The 16,065-nt window shown below is 37.0% G+C and overlaps 1 protein-coding gene across 7 annotated transcripts in view; it reads right to left on the bottom strand.

The window, feature by feature from the left end:
* The window catches only part of sema6bb (sema domain, transmembrane domain (TM), and cytoplasmic domain, (semaphorin) 6Bb), a 125,286-nt gene that overhangs the window by 51,211 nt on the left and 58,010 nt on the right, over nt 1-16,065 (bottom strand). For all 7 annotated transcript variants that reach the window (XM_058784517.1, XM_058784511.1, XM_058784510.1 and 4 more), the window contains 4 exons: nt 9,094-9,217; nt 7,704-7,818; nt 2,969-3,029; nt 2,751-2,813 (listed from right to left, as the gene is read on the bottom strand). In XM_058784517.1, coding sequence (XP_058640500.1) covers nt 2,751-2,813; nt 2,969-3,029; nt 7,704-7,818; nt 9,094-9,199 — 345 coding nt within the window. In that variant the 5' untranslated portion in view covers nt 9,200-9,217. The remainder of the gene's footprint in view (nt 1-2,750; nt 2,814-2,968; nt 3,030-7,703; nt 7,819-9,093; nt 9,218-16,065) is intronic.

Here is a 16,065-nt window from a genome sequence, read left to right as displayed (position 1 = left end):
GCGTGGCCTCTTAGATCAGTCGTGCAGAAACATTTAATTACCAAAACCAATTACCCTAGTGGCAAATGTATCACAGTGACAAACGCAAGGACTCATACAGGAGGACTAGAGGACGATGTGTATGGGTGTAGAGCACGTGTTTTTACAGTCGTGTATGTGCGTGTATCAGTGTCCACTCAGTGTGAGATCTTGGGCTGTTTAAGTGCTCGTCTCGTCTCTCGTTCATCTCTGCATGACCTCTCATGTTTGCAGACTTATTAACTCTAAGAGGGCAATTCTCTCTCTCTCTCTCTCCGCTCCCACCCAACAGTCCCTGTTTCTCTTGCCCTTAATCTCTCCTGTATTCTATAGCCGTTTTGAAGGAAAAGCTCACCCCAAAATTAAAATGTCATGATTTACTCCTTCCAAATATCATCCTTGTCATTATACAGTTAATGTTTTAGTGGAAAATGAAAAAAGAAACTTTGAAGAATATTCAAGCAGAAAACAATTACACAAAAAATTGCTCTGTATGACTTAGACACCATATTCCAAGTCTAAAGAAATGTGTTAGCCAAAATTTAAATATAAATTACGTTATTCACTGTCAGCCTGTCCCCCAGTGAGCTATTATTTGAAGAACTGCTGTGATCAGATCACTGAATCACTTCAGAACCAAATCAATGAACAAATTGTTGTTTGCTTCTTTTCAATGTACCAGCTGATCCATTTGACAAATTTGTCTGAAAGACTCATACACAAATCAAACAGATTTGTTTGCAAAGTGAGTGTTGTACCACTTCAAATGGATCAGTCAGAGCGCAAACCTAAATTAACACTACAAAAGAGCAAGACACAAAACATGTACAATCAAACAGAATACTAACAAACAAGTAATGTAAGATGTGAGTGCTTGAGTGGTTCAGTTACATTCAGAATCTAGATTTAGAGCAATTCCTTCAGATTTACTACTCCGATTTAGAGTGCTTTTAAAATTCACTATTCATATTCAGTTTCAGATTACAGGTAGTTCACTTTTTACAGATTCAGAATGTACAGTAAATATCTATATTTACATTCAGAGTGGCACATTTGCATTAGAATATACAGAAACAACTTAAAATGTGAATCCAAATTCAGAATGGTTCACTAAAGCTATGTTCAGAGATTTTTAATAAGTGCGAACAGCACAAAGCACACTGAAACTGATCTTTTTGTTTCTGATTCTGAAATCAGATATACTCTAGGTCTGCTGTTTTGCAATGCAACCTCAGTTTGAAGTCATATCAGAATTCATGCATCTTATGCCATTCTAGACCAACTTTTGCCATAATTATATATATATATATATATATATATAGGAGTGTGCTGATCAGTTCACACTTGAATCTGATATTCACCATATTTGTGAACAACCAAAAAAAAAAAAAAAGTCAGTCACAATCTCAATGATTCAGTCACAGTTTTTCCACAGAGGAAAGTAAATCATGCAGGTTTGGAATATTAAATGACAACAATATTCTTTTGGGGGTGAACTGTACCTTTAACATCTTTCCTGTCCACCCTCTCTCTTTCACTGACCCCTTCACTCCTCCTATTTATATGGGTCTTTTCGTCCATCCCTAGGGCAGACAGGTGGGACAGCAGCTCGCTTTCTCTCTGTTTCTTTGTATGTCTCATCTCTCTTGCTCTCTGCTGTGCTTTTGTCTTATGCTCTTTCAGCCAGATTCAATGTCAGGTGTCACTTTCAGTGTTAAATAAGTCGTTTTCTCTCTTTTTCACTCTTTTCTTGCCTGGAGGGGATTAAGTCATCCTTCACTCTTCCCACACAGACACCTTTCAATAAAAACTCCCTTACACTCTCATTGAAGTCAGACAAAATACCCAGCATTCCAGAAGATGAAGCAGAAAGGGTGTGTGAAAGGAAGATATCTGCAGTGGTCATGCGTGGGCAGCTGTGGGGACTGCTGGCAGCTTTTGACACTCCTCTCTATTTTGCAAAGGCGCACAGCACAGAAAAAAATGATTTTGCCACAGGCAGCTCTTGTGATGGCACCTTAAAGTGTGAGCAGGGGCACAAATAATGTGACACACACATATAAAAGTGTTCAACTTAAATGGAAACGTTTAACAGTACTGTTGATATGACTGTGTTCCTATGGGTCAGGTTTTGCCTTGATTGCAAGGACCAGCCCATGCTTCCTTTATGAAAACAGCTCACTACGCATATTAAGAAATGTCTAAATAATGTAAATGTAAAATAAAAAAATAAAATATATATTTTTAAAATTAAGTAAAAAAATGTATTAAACACCTCCAGAAATTTCTGAACTCCCATACAAGCGACTACAAACTAGCCCCAGACTTGTTGGGGGAAAAAAAATCTGACCAAGCCATAAATAAATACACCTATATGACAAATGAGGTGTTTCTTTTGTGATCCGTGTAAATAATTAACGTTTCAAGTAACTAGAAGAATAAATTAATACATTTAACAATATTAGAAAATGGGCAAATACATTTGAGAGCTATCTACTACTGCCAAAAAGTCTGCTTAATCTAAAAATAAAACAAACCCTGAAAAAAAACAAAAAACACTGTCCTCTAAATAAATAAATTCAAATATAGTTTTAGGGCTAGTCTACAGCCCTAAAAATAGATAAATAAATAAATAATTATATAAATGTATATTCATGTATATTTATGTATTTATTTATATTTCTCACATACAAACCAAATATGTGCATCTGTTTGTGACAACATCCACTCACCTCATGTTTTCCCTTCATTCTACAGATTCTGATGTCATTTTTGTTGGATTCCCACGTCCTTTTCTGTAACAGAGGGAACTTTAGTAATGAGGGACTGTTCATTTCCAGCATAAAGTGTGTGTGTGTACAGTATAAAAACCATTACGCCTATGGAGAGTCCCCGTAAACCACAAATGCCAGACTGTGTGTGTGTGTGTGTGTTTGCTTTCTGTTCTCACCTTGCTGTAAAACATCTCTTCTCCCACCACGTTGTCCAGCTCCACTCGGAAAAGGTCATCTCTGACACATAAGCACAAAGAGAGAGACAGAGCGAGAGATTGTGAACCACCACAGCACAGTAACACAACACTTCAAAATAATTACTATCTTTATCAGAAATGTCTTAATCATCTAAACCTCTTTAAAACTAACGTTTACTAAATACATTTATGTTTACAACATATAACGCAATTACATTTTTTTTACACTTAAAACAAAAAAAGTTTAGAAAGAAAACAATTAACTAGGTGTATGCTTAAAACAAGAAAAGTGTCAAAGAGTCAAAGTCCTCAGCCTCACATTCCAAAGCATTGATATTACATTCTTGTCCCCTGATCCTCCATCTCAGTGCAAACACTCAGTTAAACGATTCACCACAGCTCGTCCTACATAATCCTGATTCTGTGCATTATGATATGCCTGATTTCCCCTCCATAATTCATAACCCACCCCCACACTGCATGCATGTTGCATGCAGCTCCTTATCTTGAACACAGCATCCAGTGCTACAGCCCTTCCTGCAACCACTTTAATAATCTTTCTATAACCTTGCGGTGTCTATTAAAGTCTCTATGAATCTGATCTCTTTTAATCATAACGTGTTTGGTGTTATAGAGCACCGTGGTTTATGCCTGAATATTGATCAAGGTCTAAGAGCTGCTGCGCGGCCTGACGAGAGACCTGGAGAATTTCAAATCTTGTGTGTGTGTGTGTGTGTGTGTGTGTGTGCGTGTCTCTCTCTTTCCCTTTTCTGTCTGAAATGTTGTAATCTGTGAATTTGCCAAGCTCACAGACCAGCCCATGTTATTGCAGTAGTATTGATCTTATCTTTCACAGCCTTCCATCTGCATCACTGCTCTGTGGACACATCAACAAAAAAGTAGACTTTTGTGTGTGTGTGTGTGTGTGTGTGTTTGTTTGTGTGTTTTTGAAGAGAGATGAGACTGACTATGAATTATTTAATCCCTCTCTGTGTGGTTTGTTAAAATGAATCCCCTTTGGCCATTCCCTCTCTGAGCAGGGCGGCCCCTAAGTGCCCTGGTTAAAATTATCATACACTTACACAGTACTTGTCTTATTTAGAGAGCACAAACTTTAAGCAGATACAATCACCCAAGCGGCAAAGTAAAGCAAGGGGTCTGTTTGGAGGTCAAAGGTACTTTCACATTTACATGAATATAAAAACAGGCTTTATAGTTGCACAAGGTTACCAAACAACACAGATGGTTTGGACAAGACATGCAGAACATTGGCAAGAATAGAACAGACAGGGGCCAGTAAAAACTCTCTCTTTATCAGTACCTCCACCATCTTGTACACAAACTGCAGTTTTTATCATCTTTCAAAATTTCCCCATGTAACTCATCTTGCATAGTTTCCATGTATATAGTCTTATGTGAAATTAGTAACATTGCATAAAAATGCTGGATGGAAAAACCAAGATAATTTCCAAAATGTGCATAAAAACAATATACACTTGCTTAAGGTGGATACTTTTTTTATTCAGTAAGATTAGATGATATGTGCATAAACCAAAGGCTGATTTCCCTTCTGATTTGAACTGAACATTTAATTTTATTCCAGTTCAATTTCTGAAACAAACAGGATGCAGAATTGCAATTCAAGTTCAAGGAAGCAGAATTCAAATTAAATGTTTTTAGCAAGAAAAGCAACGTAGGCCTAAAGCCATGGATGAATGGATGGATGGATGGGATTGTATTCTTCAAATCTGAATTTTGCACAACTCTAGCAATAAACTACAACAATACATTCACCAAACTTTTTTCTACTTATATATATATATATATATATATATTTTAATTTACTTTCCAAGAGATTTGAATTGCAATTTTCACCTGGCAGATAAAATCTAAATCACAAATCATATCTACAGACCAAAATATCATAAACTCGGCATGGATTATTTTGACTTTATCCAGTAAGCAAGCATACAGTACATCTTAGCAATCACGTGGCAATGCCACATAGTAATGGATTGTAACTTCTAATTTTCCCTATTTGATTTCATCTCACTCTATCTATCTTTCTTCACTCAAGGTTGGTAGAATGTCTGAATGATGGAGTGCCTTTGGCCACCTTTACTCTATTATTACATTACGTTACATTTATGCATTCGGCAGGCACTTATCCAAAGCGACTTACATTGCATTCATTGTATATTTTATCAGCTCATGCAGGAATGCTGAGGGATATATTATGCAGTACTGTGTGTATGGTACAATACCATGCCCTCATTCAGTGCTACAAATTTATGATCATACTGACAAGCAGAAAAGGGACCTGAGAGACTCAGGATCTCTCGTGGGGGACCCGACTATATTTAAAATCAGCTATGAAGGAGACAGCTAAACGAGAAAGTGTATTTGTCAATTGTAGCACTACAGGAGGTCTCAAACCGTTCTTCCCACGTCCCACAGCAGCCCTGACGGCAGCTGAGTCCTTCATTTCTCTGCACCGTTGGAGGCCGTGCGCCAGTCAGGCGGTGTTTCTGTGACCTCAGAGGTCAGCCGGAACCTGTCCCACACCGTTAGTGACAGGTTTGAGGGTGGAATGTGTTGAGTTTCACTCCTGATCCTAATTGAAAGACTTGACCTCTCAACGAGGTCAAACACTACGAGGTGGCTGAGGCTTGATTTAATGTGACTTAACCAGGTCGCCGCTGGCAATCTAAGTCGCCCTCCTCTAGTTACTCGGAACATTAATTATTTATACAGATCACAAAAGAAACACCTCATTTGTCTTATAGGTGTATTTATTTATGGCCCCCAACAAGTCTGGGGCCAGTTTGCATTCGCTTGGGAGGAAGTGCAGAAATTTCTGGAGGAAACTGAACATGTTTAATAAAATACTTCAGTCCTCTCATCCCTGACCAGGTGTTGGCAAGGTAATACTGTGAAGGGGTTGAGAGGCTGGCCGATTTCTTGGGGCATGGTTTTGAGCAGTTATGCTAATGCTAACAGGATTTAGCCCGCCTGCACCCCTTATCGCACTTGAGCACGCCGTTGCAGACTTTATTCAGTCAATCCGGGCTGTCTATATCCTTGACTTGAAACTTCACTGACTCTCCCTTGCACCTAAGCAGTATTGCCTCCTTTTTATTTCACTCGGTGTTGCCGTTGTTATTGAATGCTCCCTCTTGAGTCATCGGCTAAATAAATCTCCTTTTCCACAGAGGTCATTTTCAGTTGGCTACAGCAAACACCTCCATTTACTTCAGACACTGATAGGTACATACAGTTTGCTGACTGCACACAGCGGGGCTTGAATTTCATCGAATTACATCGGCCACAGTGGCACCATGTTGGAAAGTGTACATAAAACAGTCGCTCTGCTTCCAGTTGAGCTTCTTTAGGCCAAAGACTTTTGCCCTTTTTTATGAGATAGCCCAGTCTTAAGTTATATGGCACTTTGTGATATATTTATTTTTGAGTTTTAATTTTTGACATGGTCGAGGGGGCAGGTCATTTCCTGACACGGTATGAGGGTCTTTATTAGAGTATGACGCCTCCCCCTCCGGACCCCTACAACTTTTGGTAACTATCACCATATGTTTGAACTCTCCCAGTGGACGTGCCAGCCATTTTTGGGAAGTATGCTGCATAAATTCACAAAAAACTGCTTATTTTTGTAAAGCGCCATACCTAATGAAGTTTTATTTTTGTTTATCTATTCCTAACCCCGGCTCCTGTGAGGTAGGCAAAAAATGCAGGATAGCAAAAACATCATTGACCCCGTGATCTTTTCAAAGCCCCACCCTGGACTAAAATCCTGAAAAGACTACAGGTGTCCAGACTTCACATTTATAACACAGTTTTACATTTATAACTCAGCATGCTTCTTAAAGGGACAGTTCACTCTAAAATGAAAAATTTAATTTACGATCATGTCATTCCAAACCTGTGTGGGTTTCTTCTGCAGACCACAAAAAAGGAAAAAGATATTTTGAAAAAGATGTGTTACCTTAAATTGTTACTTGAAATGTTTAAACTTAAAATCCTTTTTTTTTCTCTCACTCATTGTGAGAATTATAGTTCAAATCTCCAATAAAGTACTAAAAAATATTGAAATCCATTAAATTATCTTCAATAATCTTAAAACTATCTTCAAAACAACTTGATATTACAAATAACACCATAAAATCTGCTGATATTTGAATATAGTTGTATCCAGAAGTAGGAAAGCATCATGGTAAGATCAGGGATAAAATAAAACAATATAGTGTACAATTAAATAAAAAAAGTAAATTAAAATGTAATAAATAAATAAATATAACAAAAATGGACATTATTCCAATTTACACACACAAAAAGATATTTTGAAGGCTGTTTTAACTGTTTTGAACCCACTGACTTTTTTTCTTAACAGTAAAAGTCAAATATCTTCTTTTATGTTCCACAGACGAAAGCGAGGCATACAAGTTTGGAACAAAATGAAGCTGAGTAAATGATGGCAGAATCCTCATTTTTGGATGAATTATAGCTATTAAAGCCTTTTAAAGGTGTTTAATTACTATCTACAAGAAACACCAATTCAGACTCTTGATCTCAAAAGAGATTGTTTTTGAATGTCACATAATTTACTTAAACACACATCTCTGTGCGGGTAATTACAGATGCTGATATAACGGTAATTACAGGGTACGCACATGCTAACCAGCATTATTTCACACCCTACCTGGCTCCGATGTAAAGGGTACGATTGACCTGCAGGATCCTCTGAATGTGTAAGGGCTCCTGTCTGAGTGTTGAGCGATGGGGTCGTCCGAGAAACACAGGATACCTTCTCACCACTGAGGAGAAAAGAGGTAGATGAGACAGTGAGTGATAAAAGGACAGGGTTGACAGAGGGTTGTATCATCTCTTCATTGCACTTATGGGTGTGGGTGAGGTGATCCGTTAAGGCGAGAGGCGTTCGATCACTCGCGAGTCACACTTGAGATAAAAATGTTGACAGCTGCCTGTAGTTGCTCTTCAGTGGTTTTCACAGATAAAGTCTGTTCTCATCATTTGTCGGCTCAGTCAAGTAGTGTTGTTGCCAGAGGTGTAAAACGCACTGAGAAATATCATTTATCCTGAAACCTTTTATATGACATTAATAAGTTGGTAAATTTAAAGTTTAAACATTTCAAGTATCTGGTTTTGTAGTTGTTTGATATTTTAATGTAATTGTAGAACAAATAAAACAAATTAAATTAAATGTAAAATTAAATTTCAAAAAGTACATTGAAATGAAAAATATAAATTAATTAAAAAAATGAATACTTATTATTATTATTAATAATAATAATTATAATTAATAAAAATAAAACTGTGAAAATATATAGAAAATATATAGCTGCCTATATTTGTGTGTATTTTTAAAGTATTATCCTGAAACCTGTTACCTTAAATTGTTACTGGAAATTTTTAAACATTAAATTCATTAAATTATCAAACAACTCTGATTTTATATCTGATTTTGTTGTTTGATATATGAATGCAGTTGTATCTGTAAGTAGAAAAGCATCAAGGCAAGATCAATGATCAATACTACTACTACTACTACTACTACATGAACAAACCAAATTTTACCTCAATTTACATTATTACAGTTTAATTATTCTTTCCTCACATTAAATATATAAATACATTAACCTTTTGGGGAGTTCTAACAAGCTGGAAAAGCCCTGTGGTCACATTTACCATTGCGCATAATTTTGCGAACAAGATCCAAAATTTCCCACGTTAATACTTAACCATAATAACGAAGTACAAATATTCAAATATTCAACCCTGTTTATTACTCTCCTTCTCTATCGGTTCCTCTCTTTTAATATATGATAAGCTCCATAGCTCCTCGTCTCTTTATCCTCCTACCCTGAGCGTTATAAACCCCCTTGCTTTTCTCATCTTTCAGCTTAGATAGACCAGCATGAGTTAGGCTGGGATGCATGGAATCGATATTATTGATGAGTGATCAATCACATGCCTGCTCTGCATTAGAAAGTGAAAGCTGAGAGCCTGAGAGCGCAGACGGGCCCAACCCTGATCTTTGATGACTGCATGTGAAATAGAGACAACGCTACCTTCAGTTGGGATAAAGTTCAGAGGTCCCGGTTCCTCAGGGAAGACCGCACACACCAACCGCAGGAGCCACAAGATCCCGATGAAAGATCTGGGTACAGTCGTCATGGTAGGGGAGCTCCGGCACTATAACAGGAACGTGGAGAAAAGAGTCAGGTGAGGTGGCAGAAGATTTAGCAGGATGCACATTTCTGTGAACTAAACTAGCACTCCGATGGATTCTAAAGCATCTCTAACATCACCCCAGAGATTAAGATCAGTAATTAAGTCATCCACCAATAGAATTTGTGCCAGTCAGCCCTAATGGTCCAGTCGGTGTGGTGTGTCACAGAACTGTCATCAAAGACACGGAACCCAGGACTGAACTGCCCGGACGTCTAACAAAAGGGCTTCATACAGAGCCAGGAATGGGGAGGGGGCCGGAGCACATGTGAGTGGGAAGCTCTGTTTAAGAACCTAGAGAGCTTTCCTGCTGTCTACTGCTACATACAGCATCCTAACCAAAATAAACATTGAAATTACTGATCTGAAATGCGCTACGCACCAAGTATATACAATAGGAATTTTTTTGAAAGTCTTCATGAAAGAATTATAAGCCATGAACCAAACCAACCAGCTTCAGTGAATCAAAACATCACAAACTTTGATATAAAGCAACAAAAGTATTTGGGGGTAAAAGAGGTATTGGACTGCGTACTTGGCAGCTTTATTAAAGAGCAGAACTACAACGCCATGAAGCATTATGACAATCTGAATAAAAAATTACACATACAAAACTATTTAAGGATGTTCATTATATTATATATATATATATATATATATATATATAGACTATTATGCCATTAAAAGTGCTTCGTGGGCATGATTTGCTTGTTGCAATTCTCTGACTGACGTAGACATTTTTGGATAATCATGAGTAATTTGGTTTTTCACAAGGAATTCTACTGTTAAAATGATTTTTTTATTTTAAAAAAGTTGAAATAATGTGCATATAGCATTGATTAACAACCTTGTAGCTCACAGTAGGTTTAGAGAATAATTTTTTAATAAAGTAGTTATTTTTGTTTTCTTTGTGCACAAAAAGTATTCTCATAGTTTCATAAAATTACAGTTAAACCACTGATGTTACATGGACTATTTTAATTGACAGAATTTTCATTTTTGGGTGAACTATCCCTTTAAAAGTACTGCCTACTGTAGGTACTGTGACTAAGTATTCATTTTTGCATATAACTTGAGTGCGGCTGCATATGTGTGTACTTGAGAAAGTTACTGCAAGTAGAGATGGACTTTTAAATTGAATGCCTGATATAGACAGGCATTGTATTTTTTCAGAACTCTTGCCCTCTTGAAAAAAAGACGGCAGAAAGAGAGATGATGTGATGGAAACACAAATGTCACTCAAATTAAAGTGCAATGCAATCTATGTGGAAAATTACCTCTGCACTTCAGAGAGGCACAGAGAAGCTCTGGAGAACTGTCACAATAGTATTGTCTGTAATAGTCTTAACGTAATGGTACTGTCTGAAAAAGAGATTTCAATAGACAGATGATACATGTATGATTGCGTGTATCTTTTACTGGTTTGAGATACACCAACACCATTTTAATAGCTTGAAAAACATACAGAAAATTGCTGTATCAAGTTGATACACACTTCAGTTTTCCGCCATGAAAAATGGTATCAAATCCTTGCGTTGTTCCAAACTGACTTTCCTTCTTCAGTGAAACACAATAGGAATATATTTTAAAGAATGTTTACACTGTGTTGTCCATACAAGGAAAGTCAGTGAGGTCCAATACAACACTGGAACTTTCAAAAATAAATCTAGTTTTGTGTTCTGCAGTAGAAAGAAGTGCATATAGGATTGAAACAACATGAGGTTAACTAAGTAATGAGAGTATTTTTATTTTTGGGTGAACCTTTTAAAACTTCAATAATACTTATACTGGGTTTTGATTAAGCCAGAGGAACAGATCAAGAAAATTGAACAACAAAACAGAAAGCCATTCTCAACAGAACATAAGGGTCAATAATGGAAAACCAGTATTTATGAAAAGGCACAGCATGCTTTTCATACCTTTTAAATGAACTGTACAATGAACTGTTGTATTTGTACAAAAGAACGACTGAAAAACCTGGGAAATAATAAGGCCAGTTGTCATGCGGTTCTGATATATTTTCCACAGTGGTCAGTGGTTTCAATAGCATGAAACTCAATATATGAATGAGTAGTACTCAGCTCTGCTTGAGTGTTAACAAGCTGAGAACATTTGCTTTGAAACTTTAGTGGAAATGCTGTTAGTTACAGTCGCAGTGCAAACATAAACAAATCAGCGTCAGTTGAGCTTTTCAGCGCCACGTTAAGTGTTAAGGCGACACGTACATGTATTAAAATCCGACAGCCTCAATTTCTTTATTCAAAAAAACCCTTCTCATTTTCCTGTGGCTAAGCGCCAACTGAGTTACACAATGCAAAGCAGCCAGCTCTCATTTGTCAGAGCGTGGCCTTGCTGTCCAAAACGCACACATGTACATGTGTACACAACTACATCCATTGTGGGTCTATTTCTATAGTGAAATGGCTTGTGACGTTTTATCAGGGCTATCTATCTTTCCAGGACATTTCTAGAATTCCTGCTACTGAAGTCTGAACAAGGCCGCCCCACACACTAATAGTTCAATACCCAATGCAGCAAATTATGCCCAACAATAGGCTTACACGAAGAAGAAAAAGAGAGAAAATGAAGAGAGGCCAAATGGGGAATGAAGGAACAGGATAGCTTAAACTAGAAGACGCTGCCATAAGTTGGTATCAGTGATTCTATTGTCTTGTTACAATTAATCATTTACGAGTATGCGCCAGGCCTCACGCATTTAATTAGCATAATTAGAAACTCTGAGCTATAGTGTTTCAGGGGACAGTAAGCTAAACTGATGAGGAGGGGGTGAAGTAAATACAAGCTTGGATATAACATATACACCATTCCACTTTTAATTATGGCAAATGTCAATTCAGGTAGCACGATTGGTCCACTGATACCATACTAACATTCAATGCAGTCTTTACCATCTTTACCATCAGAGATGGGAATTTTCTTGATTCTGGTTCAGATTCCTTTTAAGGAATCTAGCTCCTTAAATGGTGAATATTAACGGACGAAATCCATTCATTTCAATAGGAAACCATGCAATTGGGAATTTCACAAGAGGGTGAAAGATTTCCCCATGTAGATAATCGCAAAGGGTTCAAACTGGTCACATGAATTCACTGCATTGACCAATAGCATTCTGTTTGGTTTGAAGGTGAATTCTGTGTGAGATTTATACATCCCTACACTATAGCAGACAATGGACCTTTTTCACTTACTTGTTCAAGGATTTATGACACACTGGTTGTGCCGTGTCTGATTCACTAAAAAGAACCAAGGCATAAGAGTAATTTCTTCAGGGATAAGATATAGGTACTGTGTGAGTGTTGTATGAGTTTTATTTACTGAAAAGAATCAATTCATATGAGTCATTTGCTTAGAGATGAGATGCATTGGTTGCACTGCATGCATTTGATTTGCTAAAGAACTGGCTCATAAGAGACTTTCACGCAGGAATCAGACTACACATCATGCTGTAGATTTAGTAGTGGTGTCGCAGTGATGCTGAAGAGTAGTGGAAGAAACATATTCATATTTTAGTAACCTGTTCCTCTTTAATCATTATGGGAAATGAATGGCATGGAAAGAATGGCATTGTTCAGCCAACAAGTAGACCTGACACACATACACAAATCAGTTGTCAGTTAACCTATTAGAGAGCTCAATCATGTTCAAAATGTTCAAAAAAACCCACAGCACTACAGTGTTTACTCTCTTAGGAAAATCAACATACAAAAACAAACAAACAAAAAAAAAACCTTATTTTTAGTAACTAGAGATTTTAAACACTTTTTAACAAAGCCAACAACAACAGGATTCACATATTGCCTCTATAGAGTTTCCCCTGTCAATGTAATTACGAACGTTTGAGAAGGTAATTATCTGAATGAGGTCATTAAGATACCGTGAGAGGAGCATGGACGGGATGGCAGTATCTCTGACCGACCATTGAGAAGCTGTTACTTAAGATAACAAATCACTTAGCTAATCAATAATAGCTTGGTAGCGTAGGCTGCTTAATGAACTCTGATCTACTGCCAGTATTCTCAAGAATGATTGGTCAATTGAGACCAGAGAACAAAAACAAAAGGAAGTGGCAACTCCAAGTTGGAGATCATGAGCAGAATGAGTATCTGGCCAGCCGCCACCATGCTAATGTCAAGCTGCATACTTGGAATTTCAAGGACGTTAAACCTGGTTGAAATTCAAATGCTTTGTGTATGAATAAGGTTATTATGAGATCTATTCTCTGCCTTCAAACAGCACAAATGTTCAGATGATATGTATTCTGGGTAAAGGAAGAAAAGCACTGATTTCATTACGGAGCCCTGAGGGATTTGAACATGATAAATCATCTAAGGATTTGAGAGCAAACTTCATTTATGTGTGTCCCAGATAAAAAACTGATAATGAGATTAGAGAATGGCATTAATGAGAGAAGTGATCAGTAATAACGGCATGAATTAACACATGCATTATCAGCCCCGAATGATCACAGAGACCAGAAATTAAACCACTATCCGACATTCTCTTCTAATTTGTGAATCTGAAGGTAAGGAATGTCTTGGCACAGTTGAACAGCTACAGCATATCATAGTCTATAACGGATCAATTCACTTACATAAGACCCCTACAGAGAGCACATCCTGTTGCGAGCAGCAGCAATAGAACATTTGCTATGTGAAATTGCTTCACGGCCTGGCCTTGACCTCTCATGAAACCCACACTGTCACCTCATATTATCAAATTTGCCTTAAAGGCTCCTGGATGCAAACCATGTTGATCCACTACTAAGGCAACATAAATTTTTTTGGCATCTCAGCATGTAGTTTTCTATGATAATCAGACATTTTTCTATCATTTTGAAAGCAGTTTATCACAAATGATCAGTGATGGGAATAACGGCGTTATAAATAAACGGCGTTACTAACAGCGTTATTTTTTTCAGTAACGAGTAATCAAACGAATTACTGTTTCCCACGTTACAACACCGTTACCGTTACTGACAATAAAATGTGGCGTTACTATATTATATTATTAGAATTACATTTTTCAGTTCATCTGAATGGATGGGCAGTGTAGCTGTATTTGACATGCCATAAACTCTAGTGTGAAGCGCACGGCTCGCCGTCGCTTTCTCTTACATACACGCACGCAAAGAAAGATACAGAGCAAGAGAGTCTTTCATAACATGCAGAATTGACGCGCTACGTGTAAACGATATTCTTTGTTGTATTTTCCGGTCAAAATAACGGAGTTGTTTTGGAATTCTTCAGCTTTTAAGAACTGCCGGTTTCTCCGATAGTGGGCGGAACTAATGTGCAAACAACAATCTCATTGGCTGGCGCTCACCTATTATCATCCCTGTTTTGATTTCAGCAAATCAATTCGAGCGAACGCAGACAACGTGATTAATATTCATGAACCCAGCAGCTCATTAATCCTTAGTGCGTTTTATATTGATGACAAATATGCATTCATACTTGGTTATTCTAATTACTAGTTCTATCATCATATAATATTAAATTATCATAATATTATATTATAATGCTTGACTGACTGATAATAAGTGTCAGTAGATAAATAGTGTAGATTAATGTACAATGTTTTATAATAATAATTTATTATTTTTAGTGTTCATTTCATTAATTTAACATTTAATATTGGGGGCATTCAAAGTTATTTGACATTTGAACATTTTTTTAAAAGTAACGCAATAGTTACTTTCCCTGGTAATTAGTTACTTTTATAATGATGTAACTCTATTTGTGAGAAGTAACTAGTAACTATAACTAATATAGTTCTGAACTTCTGGATGACAATTTGTTTTTCCAAAGCAAATCAGGCTTGTTTATATAGCACATTTCACAATGGTAATTCAAAGTGCTACAATGGATTTTAAAAATAATCATAACAAATGCATAGAAATAAACATAACAGTAAAAAGAAAAAAATATTTAATATAAAACACAATAGGCCAATTTCTTTACAAAAAGAAGAGACATCTTAAAGATATATTTCAAACAAAAGTGAAAAATTTACTCACTCTCATGTGATTCTCAACTTGTATGACTGACTATCTTCGATGGAATACAAAATAAGACATTTCAAACAGTGTTTCAACTGTTTTTGTCCAAACAATGAAAGTCAATAAGTGTAAATAAAAGTCAAGTCCAAGGTTGTTTTGAACCTCACTGACTTTAATTGCATGGACAAAAACAGTTGAAACTTTTTAAGATATCTTATTTTTGTGTGTTCACAGAAAAGTCTGCAACGACATGACTGCGAGTAAATGACAGAATTTTAACTTTTGCGTGAACTACATCTTTTAAGATTTCTCTTTTTTTATAAATACATTTTTATTTTGGGTGAGCTATCCCTTTAAAATGAAGGTGGCAAAGCACAGCAGAGAACAAGCGGGAAAAGAAAAACAGCAGAAAGGTGGGGAAAAAGCAATTTGGATGTAGTATCGGAAGTCAAAAGTTGAATATGTAGAAAGAGGCCAAAAATGCCTGGAATGCTTTCAAAGCAGTGAAACTGGCAGAACCCAGAGCCAAGAGGAGGCTGATTTCTTTCCTGAACATAACCTAAAATACTGCTCCGATGACCCGAGACGGTTAACCTCAGTCTCTGACCCCAGGGGGAATGGACCAAGCCAGCCAAAAACCATATCAGAGACCAGCAGCCACGGTCTGGACTGCCATTCAGTATTTACTGCCCTCTGTTTCTGGATAGCATGACGTCCAATTCACTCTCCTGTTCTGCCACAACCGTTTTAATAGGTTGTTTTTCAGACACAGTCAAAGCCCCGAAGCCATTCA

The sequence above is a fragment of the Onychostoma macrolepis genome, chromosome 08, assembly GCF_012432095.1.
Source record: "Onychostoma macrolepis isolate SWU-2019 chromosome 08, ASM1243209v1, whole genome shotgun sequence".
Taxonomy (NCBI): Eukaryota; Metazoa; Chordata; class Actinopteri; order Cypriniformes; family Cyprinidae; genus Onychostoma; species Onychostoma macrolepis.
Note: the sequence above shows the minus strand (reverse complement) of the source record. Positions and strands in the feature narration are given on the sequence as shown.